The sequence below is a fragment of the Perna viridis genome, chromosome 3, assembly GCF_037379345.1.
Source record: "Perna viridis isolate PV_CMFRI_1.1 ecotype Kerala chromosome 3, ASM3737934v1, whole genome shotgun sequence".
Classification (NCBI taxonomy): domain Eukaryota; kingdom Metazoa; phylum Mollusca; class Bivalvia; order Mytilida; family Mytilidae; genus Perna; species Perna viridis.
In genome coordinates this window covers 7,744,949-7,765,378 of record NC_142447.1, presented here as the reverse complement: position 1 = coordinate 7,765,378, position 20,430 = coordinate 7,744,949, and the positions used below count along the sequence as shown (strand labels likewise).

General features: G+C 33.1%; 1 protein-coding gene across 5 annotated transcripts in view; it reads left to right on the top strand.

Annotated features, from left to right (window-relative positions):
* The window catches only part of LOC148620856 (thrombospondin type-1 domain-containing protein 4-like), an 82,869-nt gene that overhangs the window by 22,171 nt on the left and 40,268 nt on the right, over positions 1-20,430 (top strand). The window contains exon 1 of one of the 5 annotated variants that reach the window (XM_088574697.1): positions 3,417-3,750. The exons of 3 other annotated variants lie outside the window; for them this stretch is intronic. In XM_088574697.1, the coding sequence (XP_088430823.1) occupies positions 3,709-3,750 (42 nt within the window). In that variant the 5' untranslated portion in view covers positions 3,417-3,708. Of the gene's footprint in view, positions 1-3,416; positions 3,751-12,816; positions 13,135-20,430 lie in introns of those variants that run through there. One more of the 5 variants, XM_088574698.1, reaches the window with a different exon arrangement.

Genomic DNA, 20,430 nt, shown 5'->3' with positions numbered 1-20,430 from the left:
AGTGCTCATTTCCGCTTCTTGCCTCTTGTTGTCAAGAAAACCATAAGGGTGTAATGGGATCAAGGTTCCAAATAAATTTATAAAGGAAAAATCTAAAGATAAAAGAATCTCAATAGCGGCTTTCAAAAAACTGAACGCGGTAAAGGGCATAAGAGTCTATCTTTGCAGTCCAATTTATCATATTGAGTCTAGTGTTTGTTTAAACTTGGTTTGACTTGAAACATGAAAAAATATTTTAAGTCACAATCCAATTATTGCATTAACTTCAATGTCGGATGTGTTTGCTTTCTTTTGATGTTCTATTGAGAAATATTTGTATACTTTTAAGACGAATATGAATGCTTTTTATGTGGAGATTTCAACGCTATAACTTGTGCTGAACTTATCCATCGAAAGCTAAGCTACTTTGATGTGCAAATGTTTTTGGATATTGACATAAATTGAAGATTGCATCCTTCATCGTCTTGACACTTTTAATTGCTTTCCATGATGACAATATTTGGTTTATGTCAAATGACGAAGTTATTTGTGAAAGAGTGATTTTTCCAAAGTCAATTAAAACGATGTAGAATGATTTGTTCGCATAATAATAAAAGTAATTACCATGCCTGTGTGGAGTAAAGCTGGCTAAATACTAACGCCCAATATCTAATTTTTATATTCGAAGGTGATGAAATGTTTCATATTTTCATGTGTCAAATCACTGACACAGGGAGAATGAAGTGATTATAGACAAATTTATTAATTCCTCCATCAAATCAGAGAATGGTTGACTAGACTTATACTTGTATCCTCGGTATGAATTTTACAACCCCACAGAGTTCAGCATTGACTTTTTGCAGAGCTATGGAGATTTAGTGTTAGTACTTGTTAATTAATTAGTACATATAATAATGTATTACAATAACGTGCCAACAAACACAATATGTACACGACCCAGAAGAAGATTTCCAATTCTTATTACCATTCTCATTAATGTATTACATGTAAGGTACATGTACTACAGAAAGCAAACAGAAAGTCAACACTGAACGCGGATTGATTGTATATACAGACACGCCATGTAGTATAATTCTGCAAAGCTCGAGACTAATGTATAATCCTGATTTTATTCTGTGTGGCGTGGCGGAATTGTCAGTTCATTGCATATTAAAGCTTTTCCAGTCCAGGTGATGACGAATTACTGCACACATACACAGCCAAGCTTCTTTATATGCTTCAATGGAAATAAGTTACTTTTATCCGCAAATTAATCAGGCAAATTTTGGTTGCCCTTCCCTTTGATCGGTAGTTTTGTACATTGAGATGTCAAAGCTAGTTTCCAGTATGTTATATTAATAGTTTAGTACATGTAATTCTTGTATCACTACATCGCATAAGTGTCGAGAAACAAATGAAATAACCATGCATCAAATTTTCCGGTTATCTAATACAATAAAATCAGTAAGTTTCACCAATTATTATAGCTGCATTAGCTGTAATTTTCGTGAATTTTTGTTACTTTTGAAATATACCATAACTTTGAATTATTTCTACTAAATAGTACTTTTCTTGTACAATTTCATTTGATATCCACAAATAAAATGCACTAAATACATGAAATAGGTGTCTATATACTTATTGTCTTGCAAGACAAAAAATCGACCTAGATAAGTTCGTATGCATGTGACTTCTGGTGACCTTAATCTACGCATGTGCTGTAAGGGTCGCTTCTTTAATAACAAATCTGATTGCAAAACGAAAGCGGTTATTAAACGGCAAGGAAGTCCGACGGACTCAGGCCGTAAAAGAAAAAAGTTCGATTATAACGCAAGGATCCTTTGGAAATTTACGTATTGTGATATAATGTGGCTCAAATATGGTCATTATTTATTTGAAAACTAATCAAGATATAGATGAAATGAAATGAAAACAAAACACGTGCTTACCTGTGTATCCGTTATTGCTATTTTTTTTGCCAAGGTTAAAGTATTTTTAACCCTGGTGAATGTCCTGTCGGAAGTAATGGCGAAAAATAATTAGATCAGACCTATCGATATTCTCTGACTAAAAAAAACCTTGTTTTCACAATATTCTGTACGTATTATCCACATTAATTGCTTCAACTGCATTAGTACAAACTTACTTCGTTGAAAAAGCAAAATTCAGTAGAATCAAAACTGAACCAATTTGGCAGCTAACGCAGCTTTAAGATATATTTAACACATTTGTACATAAGTCTACGGTTGTTTGGTTCTTATGCGCTCTCTAACAACTTGGTATTTCGATCCGACTGAATTATTTTGTCCTAAAATAAAGACAGAAAATGAAAAGGGTTACATTGTTGTAACTGTTGGGATAAATTTGGATGTTAACACTTAATTACATAGTTGGTCCGTCTCTTTGTGGTAACACATTTCTCAGCTTGTATTTAACCTAATGGCTTTCTTTTGGTGTTCTACTTTTCTGTGGCGACGGCGACTTGTACGTATTGTGTCTCTTCTTTCAAAGTGTCCAACACATCTCATATGTCTATTTTTGTCGATGCGACTTGCATGTAGAAATTGCAAATGCCGAGTTCACTCACAAAAACTGGCAATAATGATGAACACGACAATTCGAGCACACCCGTTGTTTTACTAGAGTTTAAAACTTCATTCTTTAATTGATCATTATTGTATGAAAATGACTGTTTATAAGGTATGTTAGTATCGTTCTAGTTTCATTTTCTTTACCAGAATTTCCGGCGTAGAACATATTGAAAACCGAAGACCGATCTGTATTTTATTATATACTTAGGGGTACTCGAAACACTGTATAACAATGCAAAATCTTCTATTTTATGTTTTTTTTAATACCTCTATCATGTAGAAATAGATATTTGTCATTTTTATCGGTATTTTTATACAAAAAGATGTTTTGCCTTTAACAGTGAACTCAACGCTCTCTAAATGACAAATCTCCTTGCTTTTGAATGGTAGACTAGGACCCATTCTCGTGAAATCACGGAGTTACATGACGAGACTTACATACCCTATAATGAAATCTGACTTCGTTCACAGTAGAACCAATTAAATATGTCAGATTCTCGAAAATACGAATTGCAGTTAAGTGCATTGTGCATATTTCTTGTTCTAAGTTCAGCAATAATTAGCGCTAAGATTTCAACAAACTGTCAAACAAGGGTTAATCTGATTATTAATCTTTATACGTCATCACCCGAATTATAAGGCATTCATTATCATTCCTGGAGGCTGAGTATAACTGTTAATAAATAAGAGCCAATTTTTTAAAGAAAATTAAGATTGATGGCTTTGAAAGAGTCGTTTGCAATTCTCATTCTCTTTGTATGAGATTTTCACACAATTATTACGCAATTCCGTATAGTTGGTAACACTGATTAGGGTTAAACTGGCGTTATCATTTGCACAATCCGTCGCATTGTGATTTCTTATGGTTTCAAAAAGCCTTTGAAATTTGTCAGGAACATGCTCGGAATTTATATCGTTAAGAGGGCGCACGCCAAACGCACAAATGAAGCAGCATATTATGGAGTGTTTAACTATACTGACTAATTAAATTACATCATCAGAAAAAAAAACGGTGCGTTTATAAAAGAATCGAAATGAAGATAATGCCATTGATGAATTCAAATTATCTCTAGAAAGACATCTTATCTTCTAATTGCTCATCAGATGATACTAAGAATTGGAGTTGATTTTTTTTAAGATGGATTGTTATATCATCTTTGTATTTCTATTAATGTTGAAGGTAAGAGACACTTTATTATACTAATCATTAACAATACAGCAGCGCCTCAATTAGAACCTCAGGGTTTGCAAATGTTGCGTTTAAGAATATTGTTATTTTTATTTCATTAATTCTGGGTAAATAATAAAACATAACACGAGCTTTTTGTCGTTACGGTACTGTGATATTAATAAAATTTATAATATTTCTACCTGAAATGTGTTTTCATTTTTGAAATATTCTAATTAAATATTAAAAACATTTGCATTGTCACGGATCATTTTTTTCATTTTTGTGTATAATTTTGTCAAAAATAATGCATGTGCCGCCTTTTTTATCATGTATATGTCTTGCAAATGATATTTTAATGCTTAAATTTTACTGTATCACCTCCATCATCATGACCATAAATGAAAAGAATGGCAACACTATTCGCCAGTGTGTTCGATCGTTCTCCTTCCTGTCTTGTTTTATAGTAATTGTCACCCGTGTGTCTGTTCGACCGTTTTATTTCTTGTCGTCTTTTGGACATTGATATAGTTTGTCACTGAATTCTACTTTCAAATGTGTTAGAGTCAAATTTTGGTGAAAATTCTACATCAAAATATGATCAACGTTTTATAATGACGATTTGATGAGTTTTCTTTCGGTTTTGTTAGAGCTTCAGGGTTTGTATTGTAAAATTAGACTTACAGCTCAGGCGAAGATTCAGAAATTAGAAACAGAGGGTTCAAAAAGGGGGGATCAAGACAAATGGTTCGCCCAAAGTTTGCACAATATTATAGTTTCCAACTTAAAGGGATTCCATTCATTCCCTCCTTGGCTCCGCCACCTCAGCTGGAAAGATCACTGGTAGCCAAAACTAAACAATTACATGTATATCAGTGGCGGAACCAGATTTTTATGTAAGGGGACAAAAAAAATATAGACAGGACCACCGGTGAGGATCACGAAGTGATCCGATTTTACTAGGGGAGTTTGAGGCATGCCCCTCCCCCCCCCAAGAAAAATTTGAAATATTAAACCTCAAATCCTGCATTCTGAGGGTATCTTGAACAATTTTTCAACCATTTTTAAAAATTGCAATTTTCTAAAGGGGGTCGGGCCCCAGGATCCGCAATTGTATATACCTACAGTATATGCATTATGAAATTTAACAACACCCTTGTGACTGTTGCAATAATTCGAACGTGTAATAAAATTTATGGGTTGTCAGGTGTTTTATCTCAGATTAAGAGAGGCAAATTATAGTACAGGTGAATAAACGATTTTGAAAACGCATTTTCAAAAATTTTATGTATTTTATATACATGTATGTGAGACAAGAGAAATTTATCAACGACACGTGCAGCTTAGTGCAATAAATCTACGAAATTGTTTTTGCACTGAAAAATTCTAACATTACATCGTAAATTCACGAATAAGATTTGATTTTACTTATATTATGACAGTAGTTAAAACACGTATGCGCGCTCCATCTCTATGTACGAGGGCGAACTTTGGCGAACATGTTGTAATTAAACATTTTTTTGTATCGGGAAATTTTGTGTACATTAACATTGAATCATTATGCAAAGTCAATAAACGAATATACCCGTTGGTCCAGAGAGCAATAATTAATTTTCGCTCATGCAGCTCACTCATCATAGAAAAATACAATTTCGTCATGACGATTAATTTGTTAAAATTTTTTGTAAAGGTCAGTTGGTGGATGAAATTATAATTGCCTTACATGGGCAACAGGGCACTATGTGGCCATAAGTTACCACAGAAATTGTAGAGTGTTCATATAACAACTCATATGTTATGCCAGAGCTTGTCGGAACAACGCAGACTTTTTGTATAGCACTAGAATTCTAACAAATAGGCTTCTGAAACAGGGTTATGTTGCTACATGATTGAAGTCATCACTACAGAAGTTTTATGGTAGTCATCATGAACTGTTACGGTGTATCCATGTGCACCATGAAAACTGATTTGTTCAACGTGTCATAGTTTTCCTTTCCTCTTTCGCTTACCCCGGACTTGACTTTTTATGAGCAACTTAGCGGGTGTTTCTAGACAAACAAAGGACGCTTACCCTACCGGCGCATCTGGTCCTTGCTCCCAGTTTTTAGTGGAGTCCGAGTTGCTCATTTGCTTTTGTTACTTTGTATGTATGATTTTATTTACTTTATGTTCTTTGTTGTGTATGTCTGTTTTCCATAACTGGTCTTTGTGTCTGGATCACATTCTTTTAGTTACCACTAGAATCTTAGTTCCCTTGATTACTCCTTCAACACATACAATGTAGGCACTGTTAGTTGCATTATTATTTTATATTATTATTATTATTATTATTATTATTATTATCATCATCATCATCATACTCATATCATTGTAGGATGTATCCCTCACTGAAATTGCAGTGTTGTGCATAATAATTCAATATTTTCAACACGTATTCTGCAAAACAATACATGTACATGTATCATTGTAGCATTTTACGTGTAGTTAATTGATTTACATAATAATGTGAAGTATTCTTCTTTTGATCCAAAGAGCCTTCGCGTAGAGTACATAGTTAAACTATATAATAACCCTGGGTCTCTGGATGTTTCCAGGGGTATCTCGAGAAGAAACTATAATTGTGGTATGGGTTTGGGTGAAATTTGATTATTAGGCCATTCATATCAAAAAGAAAAAAAACAAGAAAAGCTACAGGTCCAAGTGCCAGATTTCCGGGGATTAAAGACGTCTTCTGTTGAAATATAGTTACTATTAATTATGTGTAATATGCAAGTGATATACAGGAAAATCTGCAAAATTACTAAAATAATATTTTTTGAATGGAACCCTCAGATAGATTTCTGGGTACGAAATTAAACAAAAATGTTTAGTTAAAGCTAAATCATTCATAACATATGTACATAACAAAGTCAAGTGAATAATCATAGAATTATATACCCCCTCTTTCCTAAAAAATGTAATGATTTCTCAATAGGCTCACAATTACATTTTAAGTCCCAGGACGAGTCATATGTATGCAATGCTAGCTGAGGCTCTAAAGGAAACTGTATCGTTGCTGAATTAGGCGTGTTAGTCGTGCTCTTTTAACACCAAACATTCGCTGTGTATATTTGTTTAGTGTTGTATATATTTCTACTGTCATGCTAAAGATTCATTCTTATACAAATCACTTCAAGTTGCAAAAAATAATCAAGAATCTACCCATCGTAAATAAAAATATGTTTATTTTATTTCTTAAAACAGTGAAATAAAGTTACAGAAATAAAGCATTTGTTAACATTGTTCTAATATTGGCTCTGGTAAATATAATGATCTCTCACCGATTTATCATCAATTCGATACTTCTTCAAGATAAGGAATTCCACTAAAACAATGTTATCAACAAAATCGCGGGAGTAGTTACAAACAACAAGTGGCATAGGAATTTTGCCTATTTATCGCATATCTTTTAACGTCAAACTTTTTTTCTGATGTTGAAACAATTCCAGTGCTAAAAGATTTAGAAGTCATTAGACACGCGTTAGGAGAATTTTGTTTGTTTTCAGAATGAAAACATGTGCGTGTCCCAGAGGGAGTAATATATGATATTTCTTAAGTAAATAGAATGCGTTCGTGTCCGGTTTTCTTAATGTTAGCAGGCGCAGTTCCAGGATTTTGAAGATTGAGGGGGCGAAGTACCTGAACAACTTAGCCAGGCAGGCAAATGTTTGAAATTTTATGAATCAATTGCAAATGAATTTAGGTAGAACGTGAATCGAGTGCAACCATACATAGTTTGGTAAGCCACCGGAGAGATAGTTGCGTGGGAGAGTGGGCAAAACATTTACATTTGTATTTGGTGCTTCATTCTTTATTCGTGGTTTGGAGTTAATTACATGTATATACAGTTAGTTGTATCCCTATCTGTAAATTTACAATATTGTATCTTTTCCTTTTGACGGATCAATGGACAGAAGTATATTACAAACCTTAATTTGCGGCCATCTTGAAAATTTCAAAAACATTATGCACGACCAGGTAAAGAAGTAATCAAGGAAACCAAGGTTATTGCGGTAATCAAAAGAATGTAATCCAGGGACAAAACCATACATGGAAAACAGACATACACAACAAAGAACATAAAGTAACTAAAATCATACATACAAAGTAACAAAAGCAAATGAGCAACTCGGACTCCACTAAAAACTGGAAGCATGAACCAGGTGCACCGGTAGGGTAAGCGTCCTCTGCTTTTCTAGAAACAGCCGCCGAGTTGCTCATAAAAAGTCCGGGGTAGACAAACGAGGAAAGGAAAACTATGACCCGTTGAATAAATCAGTTTTCATGGTGCTGATGGATACACCATAACGATCCATGAGTTCATGATGACGACCATAAAACTTCTGTTGTGATGACTTCAATCTTGTAGCAACATACCCCTGTTCCAGAAGCCTATTTGTTAGAATTCTAGCACGATACAAAGTCTGCGTAATTTCGGCAAGCTCTAACATAACGTATGAGTTGTGATATGAACATTCCATACGCAGGAGCCGAAGGGATGTTGCCAAAGATGAAAGGAAAGTTGACAATTCTGAATGAAAAGTCATCACGTTTGTCGTAAAGTTTGGTCAATAGTTTACCTTTACCATCGATTTCTAAGTGTAGGTCAAGATATGAGGCTGACTTCACTGTGTCTATAGTATCCTTTATCTCAAGTTCTTTTAGGTAGATGCGATGTATCAAATCCCCGAAGTTAGGATTGTTTAAAGATAATATGTCATCTATATAGCGGAAACTGAAATTGAAGGATCTAGCCAAACGATATTCTTTCTTTCTGATCAGATCAGCTATAAAGTCAGCTTCATAAGAGTGAAGGAATAGGTCAGCAAGTAAAGGAGCACAATTTGTTCCCATTGGAATGCCGACCGTTTGTTGAAAAACACGTCCACCACACTGGACGAATATGTTGTCGATTAAAAATTCCAGCATTTTGTAAACATCTTCCTCAGTATATTTTTGGAAGATGATTTGGAATTATTTCTTACAAAGTATGAGGAATCTCTACCAAGAACTATTGAGAAATGAGAACGCCTTCGTAGCGTCAAATTTATCTCTTTTTTAGTCTTACATATCGGACAATTTCATTTAAGGTTACGGAAGAAAAATATATGTAACAGTACAGTATGCAATGTAGGCAACCAGACAGACATGAACGCTTCGTTATCCACCTCCGAATGGTATATTCAAAAGGAATGGATGTATCCCATATGTCTATTAACATTATTGCATTATTGCTCGCAAGCTCGTGCTATATAATATTCTGCTCGGGACAATATTCACCAGTATTCATGCAATAACCCTTTTATTATATAGTAATAAATATTTCAGTTAACATTATACTAATTTGTTGGATGTAATGCATATGTGTTTTATTGCACTTGTTCAAATATGATGCATAATAAATATATGAACTAGTGCAATGTGAATTTATGAATGTTTGATAAATTGTAGTAAAATTGAAAGGAATGCATTTTTGTTTGTATTATTTGAAGGAAAAATGGAATCACGATAACTGTCACCAAAACACGGAAATATGACCCATATAAAGACGTCATTGCCGTTTCATAACAACCTGACAATATCCCGTTCAGCCATTTTGTAGCAGACGACAACAGTGCAATAAATTTAAAAACGTATTTGGAACGTCTCCGAATTTTTCCAGATACGAACGAAAGTTTGTGTGCAAATATCGGGATATATTGCATGCTTTGTTTTCTACTGATTTGAATAGGAAAATATTTATTACTATATAATAACTGATCAAAACTGCCAATACAGTACTAAATTCAAAAGTGCGCCAATATGGATTTAGCCGTCCAATTCGGCTTTTACCCGTCAAATACGTCATATAGGTCTGGTTAAAATCCATATTGGCCTAGCGTATTGGATAAGTTAGTCAATAAAGGTATAATTGGGTAAGGTTTTCCATATTAGCTGAGTTATTGGTCCTCGACTAGAAGTAATGGACTTCGGAGATGGGAAACCTTACGCAATAATACTATAATATCTCCGGCTAATATATGACCATACAAGCATTTCTTTGAAGTTGAACGAGGCAATATAGATATAGCCATTTACGCATTTACACAGCTTTGCCAAATAACTTCTGAAATGCATGCAAATTGTTGATATGAAAGAAAGTGAGATGTCAAACGTTTTCATAAAACAAACATGTCACATGTTACATGAATGGATATTAAAAGTCTCAACTTTTAACATTTTTAATCTCTTTTGGCAGAACAATGATCTATCAACATAAAACTAACATTACACCTGTTTGAAATCGCATTAATTTTAAGTTGAAAGCAAAATGAAGTTTTCATGATAGAGTAACTTTGAATTAATTCGTTCCATTTTTAACAGATAATCTTAAGATTTTTGGTCAACCTAGAAACAGAGACTTTCACTTATATCTGGTAGAGACCGTAAACGTTTGACCTTCTTGTATATACTTAAATGGCATTAAAGTAAATGGACCTGTTCCCTAGCCATTTGATAATTATGTCGAAATTTATATTCTTACAAGGTGTAGAGAGTTTCAGATGCCAGTAGCGACTTGTTTTACGATATGTTTTCATCCGGTACTCAACATTCATTTCGTCTGATAGTAATCTACGTCCGCAGAAACGATCAATAAAGGTCAAATTATTAAGTGAAAGAATTTTAAGTAGGGCTTCTTCACATTTCAGCTCAGTCACTTTTGTAATAGTAGGAAGTGTTTCCGCGACCAAGTGCTAATAATAACACTATATGTACATGTTTCCAAAACTTATACTGAATTGGATTAGACGAAAACTAGTAGAATAATGATATATCCCTCGTCAATAAAGTTCGGGTATGATTACACATTCCTGGTCTGTACGTCTGTCGCACGATCCAGTTTTAACTTATTAGTTACATGTATTTAAGACTTGCAATTTTATCATCTGGGATTCACCTATCATTCCGTTTTGATCCAGCCTTGCTAGAGCCGTATTAGCACCACCAGTTTATTTAGGGACGGTATCAAAATCATCAAGAAACATTTTGAAAGTGATAGTCGCATGTAAATGAGGTTCCATCTGAAAAAAATCCGAATGCTAATCGTCGCATCATTAATAGGTTCCAAGCTGAAGTATCTAAATGAATATGCTAACCCATAAAAATTCCTTGCGATATCTTTTTCTTTAGAAAAATGGCACATTTATGTGTTCGATGTTGAAAATTGGCGAGAAATTTTACCCGTACCTTTCCATTCCTTGATGCATACTGTATATATCTTCTGAACAAAAATTCATGTGCCATCATTTATGATTTATGTGATTTATATTAGACGCACTTTAATCCTTTTACCTGAATTTAATATTCGTATTTATTCTATCTTGTATGATTCTTACTTAGTAGCGAAACCATAGATATGCTCATTTTGTTTCTGACCCGAGCTTTTAAATCACGTCATAATATTTTCTTGTTTCTTTCTTTTCTTGCTCTGTTACATGTAGCAGTCATTTATCCAATCGGTCTCGTTTTAAGGAGAATTGACGTTCTTATTAAAAGTGTGATTAGAATAAACAAGAGCGCGCTTTCCACAGGCATGTCCAAAAAATGAATTGATATATAGACTACTTTATGGGTATGATTAAATGGGATGCCATGATAGATTTTGTTGTCAAACTTATTATTCGTGTACATGTTCGCTTGTTTTGTACAAGTGACAAACCTTTGGAGAGTATGTGTTTTATACCCCGTCACATGAGGTGGCGGAGTGTTATATTATATAATCAGAAAAGTTGCGTGTCCGTCCGTCTGTCCGTTCACCGAGGGTTTCCTGGTGATAATTTGAGAACGGATCAATGATTTTTTAAAACTTTGTTCATTTTTAAAGAATCATAAAGTATAGGGTAGATTTAACAGCAAAACCAAAATTTATTTTTCGAACATTCTGAAAAAATAAAATTGAAGCTGAGTTTCTTTCATTTTCTTCTTTCCTATAATTCCTTTGGAAAAAGGACAAGGGGAGAGAAAAGCAAAAGCATTTATGCTAATTGTGTAATAAATAACACATTGACATCTTGCTATTTATTATACATGAATCTTGTAATAGTTCATCATTATGAATATGATCTTAACAATCATTTTGTATCATAAATGTGACATAATTGTCCACTTGATTGGTTGTGAAAATCTACATTAAGTAAGCATTAATTCTTCTTCAAATAAGTTTAACATGCTATAAATGGGGGGAGGGTAATAATCGAATCTTCCCAAAATATTCGATGCACATATTCAATATTTATATATTAAATTTATTATTATTATACATTATGAAAAGTTTGAATGATATTGGTTGCATACTTTTTTACGTTACAGGAGCCGGTTTTATAAAAATTCTTACATTGAGATTTTCTTAAAATCCTTCCTCAAATCAAATTTCGACCAATCAGATCAGTTGAAATTAAAGATTTGAGGAAAATCTCCATTTGAGATTTTTTTTCATGAAACCGGACCACGATTACATAAAATAGGTACCCCTTACACGTGACTGCCGGCCGGACGGAGTTGAGCGGAAACTAGACCTGCGTTCGCTGTTAGTGGCGCAAGTAAAACTCGCATTCAGTCAGATGCAAGTATTCGGCTTTCTGTTTCAAGAACAATTTGAAGCAGGGCTTTTAGATTGTGAAATCTGTTCGTTGTCCTTGAGTGTTTTTGTTGATATCTTTTCCCATTATAAAATGACCGATTTTTAAAAGTACTCTCTTTCTATCATGATAAAAGAAAAATCAAATCGGTATGGAAATGCACTCAGTATAATTATGCTAAATTTTAAGATATGCTTAATACACTAAATAGCTCTTTTGTAATCTGCTCCTTTTATTATTAACTTCTTTCCAGTTAGATATCACGATAGGCTCCTCAAAAGTTAGATTTAAAGGTTCCAACATGAGAAAATAGATTCCTTAACTGGCGTCAGTTTAAGATTTCTTTTACGCCTTCTACTTAATTGGATAAAATTAATGTCAATCTTGATCTCAGGTATATTTAATGCAATCCAACAGGTAAAAATGCTTAGTTTAGTTTGCTCAAGTTATCAGTTGGGTCTAATATTGCAGTCGTCCCTTTTATACCTTATTTTCTACCTGAACAGGTGAAAAAGGTGTATTGCTTAAGCACACCTGAGATTTTTATAATGTAAAATACGATTTTCACAGCGGGACGCTTTGTTTTACATTATTGGATATCAGGAGTGGAGTTGTCAAATTAAGTGTTTAGTGCCAAAATTTAGCTCAGGATCAATATAATGTAACTTCTTGGTCAACTTTTGAATCGAATGGACCAGTAATGGATCTTCACTGGACTTTTATTATATGTCTCATATTGGTAAGTTTCATTTTATGTTAATACAAATTCATTTATTTTTGTTTGTTTGTTTGTTTTCCGAATTGTTATCTTTTTAGATTCCATATTTTATACGTAAATATGCTATCGGAGAAGTATTTATTTATAATTCTATTATGACATGCTGCATGTAAAATGCACAGTTAGATGTTATTGTATATTTTTACATGTTTTTAGTCAATAATAATACTTCTTCATACGTCTCATAAAGATTGTTCATAGATATTTTAAGGAGAACACATGGATTTAACGTAATAGCCTATCTCTAATACGTTTCCATTACTCCCTCCAAAAAAAATGCAAGTACATAAAAGATATGAAAATTTATCTTTAACTGTATATAATTATGTTTTTGAATATGATAAATATTTGGCCAACTATTATTTAACGACTGCAATAATTTACTTTGAAAAAAAATAACATCTAACAAATATGATGTAATAATTACAATGTGGTGTGGAATTTTAAAAAAATACCACTGGAAACTTGTTTTGAAAACAAGCTTTTTACTGTATTTCATATTGCAAGAAAAAATTAAGTACCTTTTGTAGACTTTTATGCGAAACAATTACACATGTTTGATGTATAGTGCAATTTAAGGAATTTGTGCAATTGTCAAATTAATATAATAAGAACATGGAATATGACAAACGATGAATTACTACAAGTCTGCAACAATGTATAGATCTGTTGTAGAGATTAAGACGTTGTTATACATGTAAATATTACTTTGAGCCCTTTTAATTTGTGAATGGAATTCCCGTGTTGTATTTTAAAATAGTTTTGTTGAAAACATTTGAACAAGCACATGAGGTCAACTCGAATTTGATAAAGTCTTTTAGTTGTTAATTACATATGTAATTGCTTTTGGTACTATTTACAACATGTAAAGACACGGTGTAATGTGGAATCTATTTTGCCCGAGTTCATCAGGAGATTTTTACTAGTATTATCAAAATTATGTTTGTGTTACATCTCTCCTTGAAGAAGTTTCCTACATGTACATGTGCGTCCTACTAAGAAGAATATTTTGTTTGTAATGTCCGGTCGCAAAGTTCATGCATCTTACATCTCTCATTTAATGATTTTTTTAAATGACAATTCTGTCACTGAATGTGTAATGTCAAATGATTTTGTTGATATTTAGCAGATATTTCAGCCTAAAAGTAGATGAGGTTTATTTCAAGACTTTGACAATTAAGTAGCAGTTAACCCACCGAATTCACTTTTATTTCCAATTCAGAAACAGTCATATAGACCACTTTACCAGTTTTAGTTTGTCATTTGGTTGTTCGAGAAAAAATATATTGATTGTATATAATATAAATTGGCACTTTGCAAGAGTTGTCGTTCTTAATTTGGTTTGACTTGATTATTTCAGTGGGAGATGCATGCATTGTTTTCTAAAAAAAATAAGGATCTGAATACAGAAAATTATGTAAAAATATAGCATATGTAGACAAAAACATCATTTGTTTTGTGGATTTTTGACACCATGAATCACCTCTACCATAGGCAGTGTCTTATTTGTATATAAACTGGTACTTAATGACCATAGCAAAACGAAATAGGTTATTTCAAACCAAGCTTGTTGCTCATTTACGCTCGTTCCTTTGTACGTGTTATTTCAGTTATTTCATGTCCTTTGTTGTGTGTCTGTTTTCCTTGTCTAGTCTTTATACTTGGAATATATTCTTTTGATTTCCGCTCGAATCTTGGTTCCATTGCTTACTCCTTCATGTTCAAGTACTTCAAAGTATGGTACCAGCAAACGGCTATCGTCGAATATATTGTAATTATTCATGCATTGGTGTATTAGCTAAATTAAGGCTTTACTAGCGGAGTGATACAAATTAAATCAGAAAGCGTTTATAGGTTGGCGGAGGAGATTGCGAGTCATACTGCTCACACCAACTTCACTTAAAAAATACTTATAAATATAACAGTTTAGTTTCCGCTTTAATGTATGTTGGTATAATGAGTGTAAACCGTGAAAAAAGTCTTTATTTAACAAAAAATATAAATTGTCCCGAACCAACTTTGTTAAGGCTGTAAACGTTCTAAAACTGTCATGTCGATATTCACCATGTTGATACGATAGCATAAAAAATGAATTACGGAATGCTCCATAAAATAATTTATAAATCTATTTCCTATAGAGGCATTTTATAGCTATTGACCTCAGATCTGCGGAAGTTCAAATGTTTATACAATTAAATAGTAAAAGCAAACGGCCTTATTTGACAACTGTCTAGACGCTAAAGGAAGGAATGAAAGAAATGAAAACCATGTATAATGTGTAAAAAATTGTAACATTACATTTCATGAATACTTTGGCGTATACATGTATGTGCAATCTTTTAAGCCATTACAAGTAGCAGTTGACGCTATAAATACAAAACATAAATTATAACTTTTTGCAACGTGTTAAATTCTTCAACTTTCGAAGTACTAGTATGTTTGAGAGTCATGCAATTTAAAAACACAATCAATGACTTTTTTATGCTTTTTAAAGTCGATGAATGTAGACACTTTATATGACCTTGAGAACATTTACATATACCTCCTACCTACAAGGTATTCGCTATTTAAAACTTTTACACCTCTGTGTTACGCATACTTAACCCCTCCCCTTTATGCAAAATAGTACTATAAAATGCAGCTTCGCGTATTTGTAATCAGCATGTCTGGAAGCGGTTATAGGTCTGCGGAGCTGATGCAACTGATACTGCTCATACCAACTTTACATAGATTTACTTATAAATATAACAGCAGTTTGGTTTTAGCTTGAGTAGCAGTCTTTATAAAAATCAGACAGAAGGTGATTCATGCATGTCAAACACCCACCTAATTCAGTTTTGTTTCTTGTTCCGACCCACATCTTGCATACCTATATAAATCAGAACCTCACCGCGTGTAAAGCGCTCTCCTAATTTTTTATTAATTATTCATGCTAGTGGTCAAGTGCAGGTTTTTATTGTTGATCACATGGTCACTAATCGTTAAAGTGCCCCTTTAACAGGCGTAAAATAGAAGTTTAAAATAAAACAACAATTTTTAAATTTGTACTGAAATTCTTGTCAGACAAACGGGTAAATATTTACAAAGAGAATATCGTGTCAATGTGCTTGTTAAGTTTTTCTCAAGTTGCGTTTTGTAATACACGAGTAGGAACGCCTTAGACATTGACGAAGAGGATACAGATAGTTTGTTTATGCTGGAACAATGGAAACATTAGATCCGATTCTCTGAGAGATATAAGACATTGTAAACTTTGGAAAGTTATAGATAATAAAATCGCTACCGAAGACATACATGCAGAGTGAAATTCAGTGGGGCTCTTTTTTTGACAATATAAACTATAAACGTTTCTTGGGTATGACGCGCCGGTCCTTGACTTGTCTACATGTTCATGTATGAGGTGGTCATTGATGATAAGCGGATCTGACATCGAAACATCGATTTTTCAAATTCATTCGTTCTTTATGAAATGAATGTAGGTATGGTGAACAATCTTGTTTGATGAAAGTCTAGACATATATTAAAGGGATGGACAAAACGCTAGGCGTACAGAATTTAAATTCATTATTGGATAGGCGATTCCGTCGAAGTTTGACCGAATTTCTAATAGGATGTCGGAAGGAATTTGACAACTTTATCTTAGTGATAAACATTTGACCATACAATACAAGCGATTTAATTATCTGACGGCTAAAGAAGTGTCCAAAAGAATTTCAGTTAATGGCACAACCAATAAAACACACACACACACACACACAAAACAGTCAAGCAAAAACAAACAAACAAAAAGACTATAATTACTTAGTTGTCTACCTTGAAATAACGATATTCGTAAAGACCCTCATCTTAAGGCGTGAAATGTACATGTACAACAACAATGCAGTGTCAAACATTGATTTTCTGCAATATGTAGGACAGACATTTTTGTAAATATTGACTGAGTCTACATACATTGTATATCAACATTAGGACAATTCTCCATATCTTTATCAACTAGGTCATATTTCTATCTCTTTCTATTTTTTATTTCTAATAATAGCTTATCATAATTTAATTTCGAATGAATTCAAATCAAAATATTGCGAACTTTTTCATTATCAAAACGTAATATTCAATGGCGAAGTGTGGATCTATCGACGTTAAAAAACGTCACAGTACCAAAGCAGTTTATTCAAAATAACTTTGTTAGCTCAAAGCGAACTAACCAATCAGAAATTTGAAATTTGTTACACATCAAATCAAATTATTGTAATATGACGTGCTCCTAAGCTCTTTAGACCACAGCCGTAGTAAAAAAGTGATAAACACATGACCATCGTGCAACACATAGGCTGCGTCTATTAACTATTAAAAATATGAAGAAACTAGTCCTATTAGAACCGAAATATATCACGGAAATGCCATTTTATCATTGTTTTACCACGGGCTGACCATTTTCGTTGTTATTTAATCCCTCGCTACTACTCGGGGAATAACAATGCTACATCAAAGGCCAGCTCGTGGTAAAACAATAATAAAATGGAGTTTCCGTGATTTGTTTCTTAATTTTATTATAAGGCGGGAAATTATGTAATTTATTTATCATATTTGCGATTTTGATATTTAAAAGTAAAAATGCCAATGTAGACTTACAATTTTATTTGTTGAATTCTAAGACACGCATTTTTCTTATTTTATATGAATTTAAAGTAATCAAGGGAACCATGATTTTTGTGGAAATCAAAAGAATGCAAAAAAAAAAATGTAATCCAGGCATAAAGACTTGACAGGGAAATCATACCGACATTTTTTTTTATTTTTCTATGTTGCCCCAGAAAATGTTCATGCACATTATTTTGTCATTATATTACAACAACAGTCAGACATATGAAATATTGGGTTAAGAAAGTAGAATTTAAAGGAATTTTATCTACATATATGGACGTTACAATATGCTGTTATCGAATGCACTGAGGCTTAAACCTCTTTAAGTCAACTATAGTCAATTTTCAGATAATAATATCAATTCAATGCAAGAAGAAGATTCATTTCGGTTCTCATTTCTATCTCATATTTTTTGCATTTGAATAAGCAACTACAATTTCATATGATTATGAAACTTAAGTCCGCCATAAATGTATTTTGTTAAGTCAACACACAGATTGCTATTTCTCTGTATACAGTTTGAACTACAGACTGTCTTAAGAATCATGCAAAAAAGATGAAGTGGTAAGTCGAAAATTGTTGTAAATTTTCTAAGCAGCCTATAGATCAAGTAAAGCTTCTCGAAAGTTATGCTTGATAAAAATGCCAAGAGGTTTATCTAAGGCAGAGAACGTAAGAAAGTTGTCCAAAATAAGAGGAATTTGTACTTTAAAGAAACTAAACAAAAATGTGGCTAAACATCATCTGCATGATTCTTAGGTAAACTGGTATTTATTATGCTCATACAAATGGATGAATACAGCCATTTTACAATGAACAGAAATGAACATTACGTAACTATATAGTCTAGATATACAATTTCAGAAGGAGAAAAAAAGAGGTGCAAGGTTTGACACTTATGCGAGATTGTTGTATCTTTCACGAAATAATACTTCTTGCATCATAATTCCTTTCAATAAAGAGCTGATTGAAACAAGACATGCATGTATAATAGTTGTATTGGTATAAAACCATCTTAAGTAAGGGAATTGTGTATTATAGACAGTCGGGGCGGATTCATAACACTAAAAATAGGGGTGTTTTTAACCATAAATCGATGAAAATGGTATCAATCTCTGCAGGCTGTCATTAGCACATTACTGTCTAAATCTCACGCAATAATTTCAATAAAAAAGTGAGGGGTCCGGAACCTTCCACTGAATCCAGCACTGACAGTTATAAATATAAGTTATTTTTGATCAGATACAAAAAATAGTACTTCAACTAACTGTAAGTTTTGCTTTTAAAAATAAATAAAGAAAAATGGAATGGAAGCATTCAAGTCAAATATCTGTATAACACCGTACGAATCCAAATAATGCCATAAACATGAAAGAAACATATGATAATGTATGCTGTTGTGTTCCTTGACATTGTAAAGGGATCATGATTAGCCGCAAAGGTTTTAATGCGTGTAGTACAAAATATAGTTTGGGGGTATGTAAAATTTTCTTCGAATTTGTGCCGATGATGAGGGTTTTAATTTTTGTTTTTAATTTTGAATTTTAGCCCCTTTAAGTAGTTTTGAACAACGCAGGTGTAGTGAATGCTTGTGACACGAAATTAACTTGCCGGTGGCGGATCGCTTTTTTGAACACCTTGGGGAAAATGTATCATTACAGCATAGAATCCCCCTTTTTCTGGATCCTCCTTTCCAAGGGATATGGATCTGCGCCAGTTAAATGTACGATACGTACATCATTTCTGCTAAAAAGACAATGATATACATGTATTCAGTACACCGGATATCTAATGCATCTCAATTTTTAACTATCCCATGCTTGTACATATACTGTGTATCCTGTATGATAAATTGTACTTGTGCATGTTTACATGTACATTTCTAATATTGATAAAAATGACTTGATCTATCCTTATGAAACTAAAACGGAAGTACGAGCGTGTTTGCATTGCCAAATATACATGACATATGGCCCTGTTTGACACTAGTCTCGAAATTTATGAATGGGATAAAATGCGTACTAGGTGTGGATTATTTAAAGACACGAACATATTATCGATTTTGCATACGAGTTACTGAATATCTCCTGTATTTGAAGAAGGCGCGGCGATAATGCAGTATGATCAATAAACATTCAAAATAAATTGTGTACGCCCGTATACGACCACATTTAGTTAATCCGAATCTTCTTAATAAATGTTATGTAACATTTGTGCAACTTATTGTTGTTAAGCGCAGTGTTTCGAAAGTTCTGAGGATCAATTTTTATGTTATTTGATCAGTACCGCATTTGGGGTTCTACTTTGAAATGCACGTGCATCTGTTGTAGGTTTACTCTTAATTTTATTTTCTAATCTTAATTCCGCATGCAGTAATGGATGTGGTAGTTTATCAAAAAGAGGTATTTTTGAGAAACCAGTACTCAATTTATATTTATGGTTCATTGAAAAGGGTCAGGCACCGGTTCGGCCACAACAAAGTACAGATCTGCCACTTTTTGTTCAATTCCTAGTCCGTCTGTTCGTACCGTACCATATTTAACATATGTTTCTACAAATAAATATCGTTAACCTTGAACCGGTAACTATTGCTCGAAAGTATCACAATATACT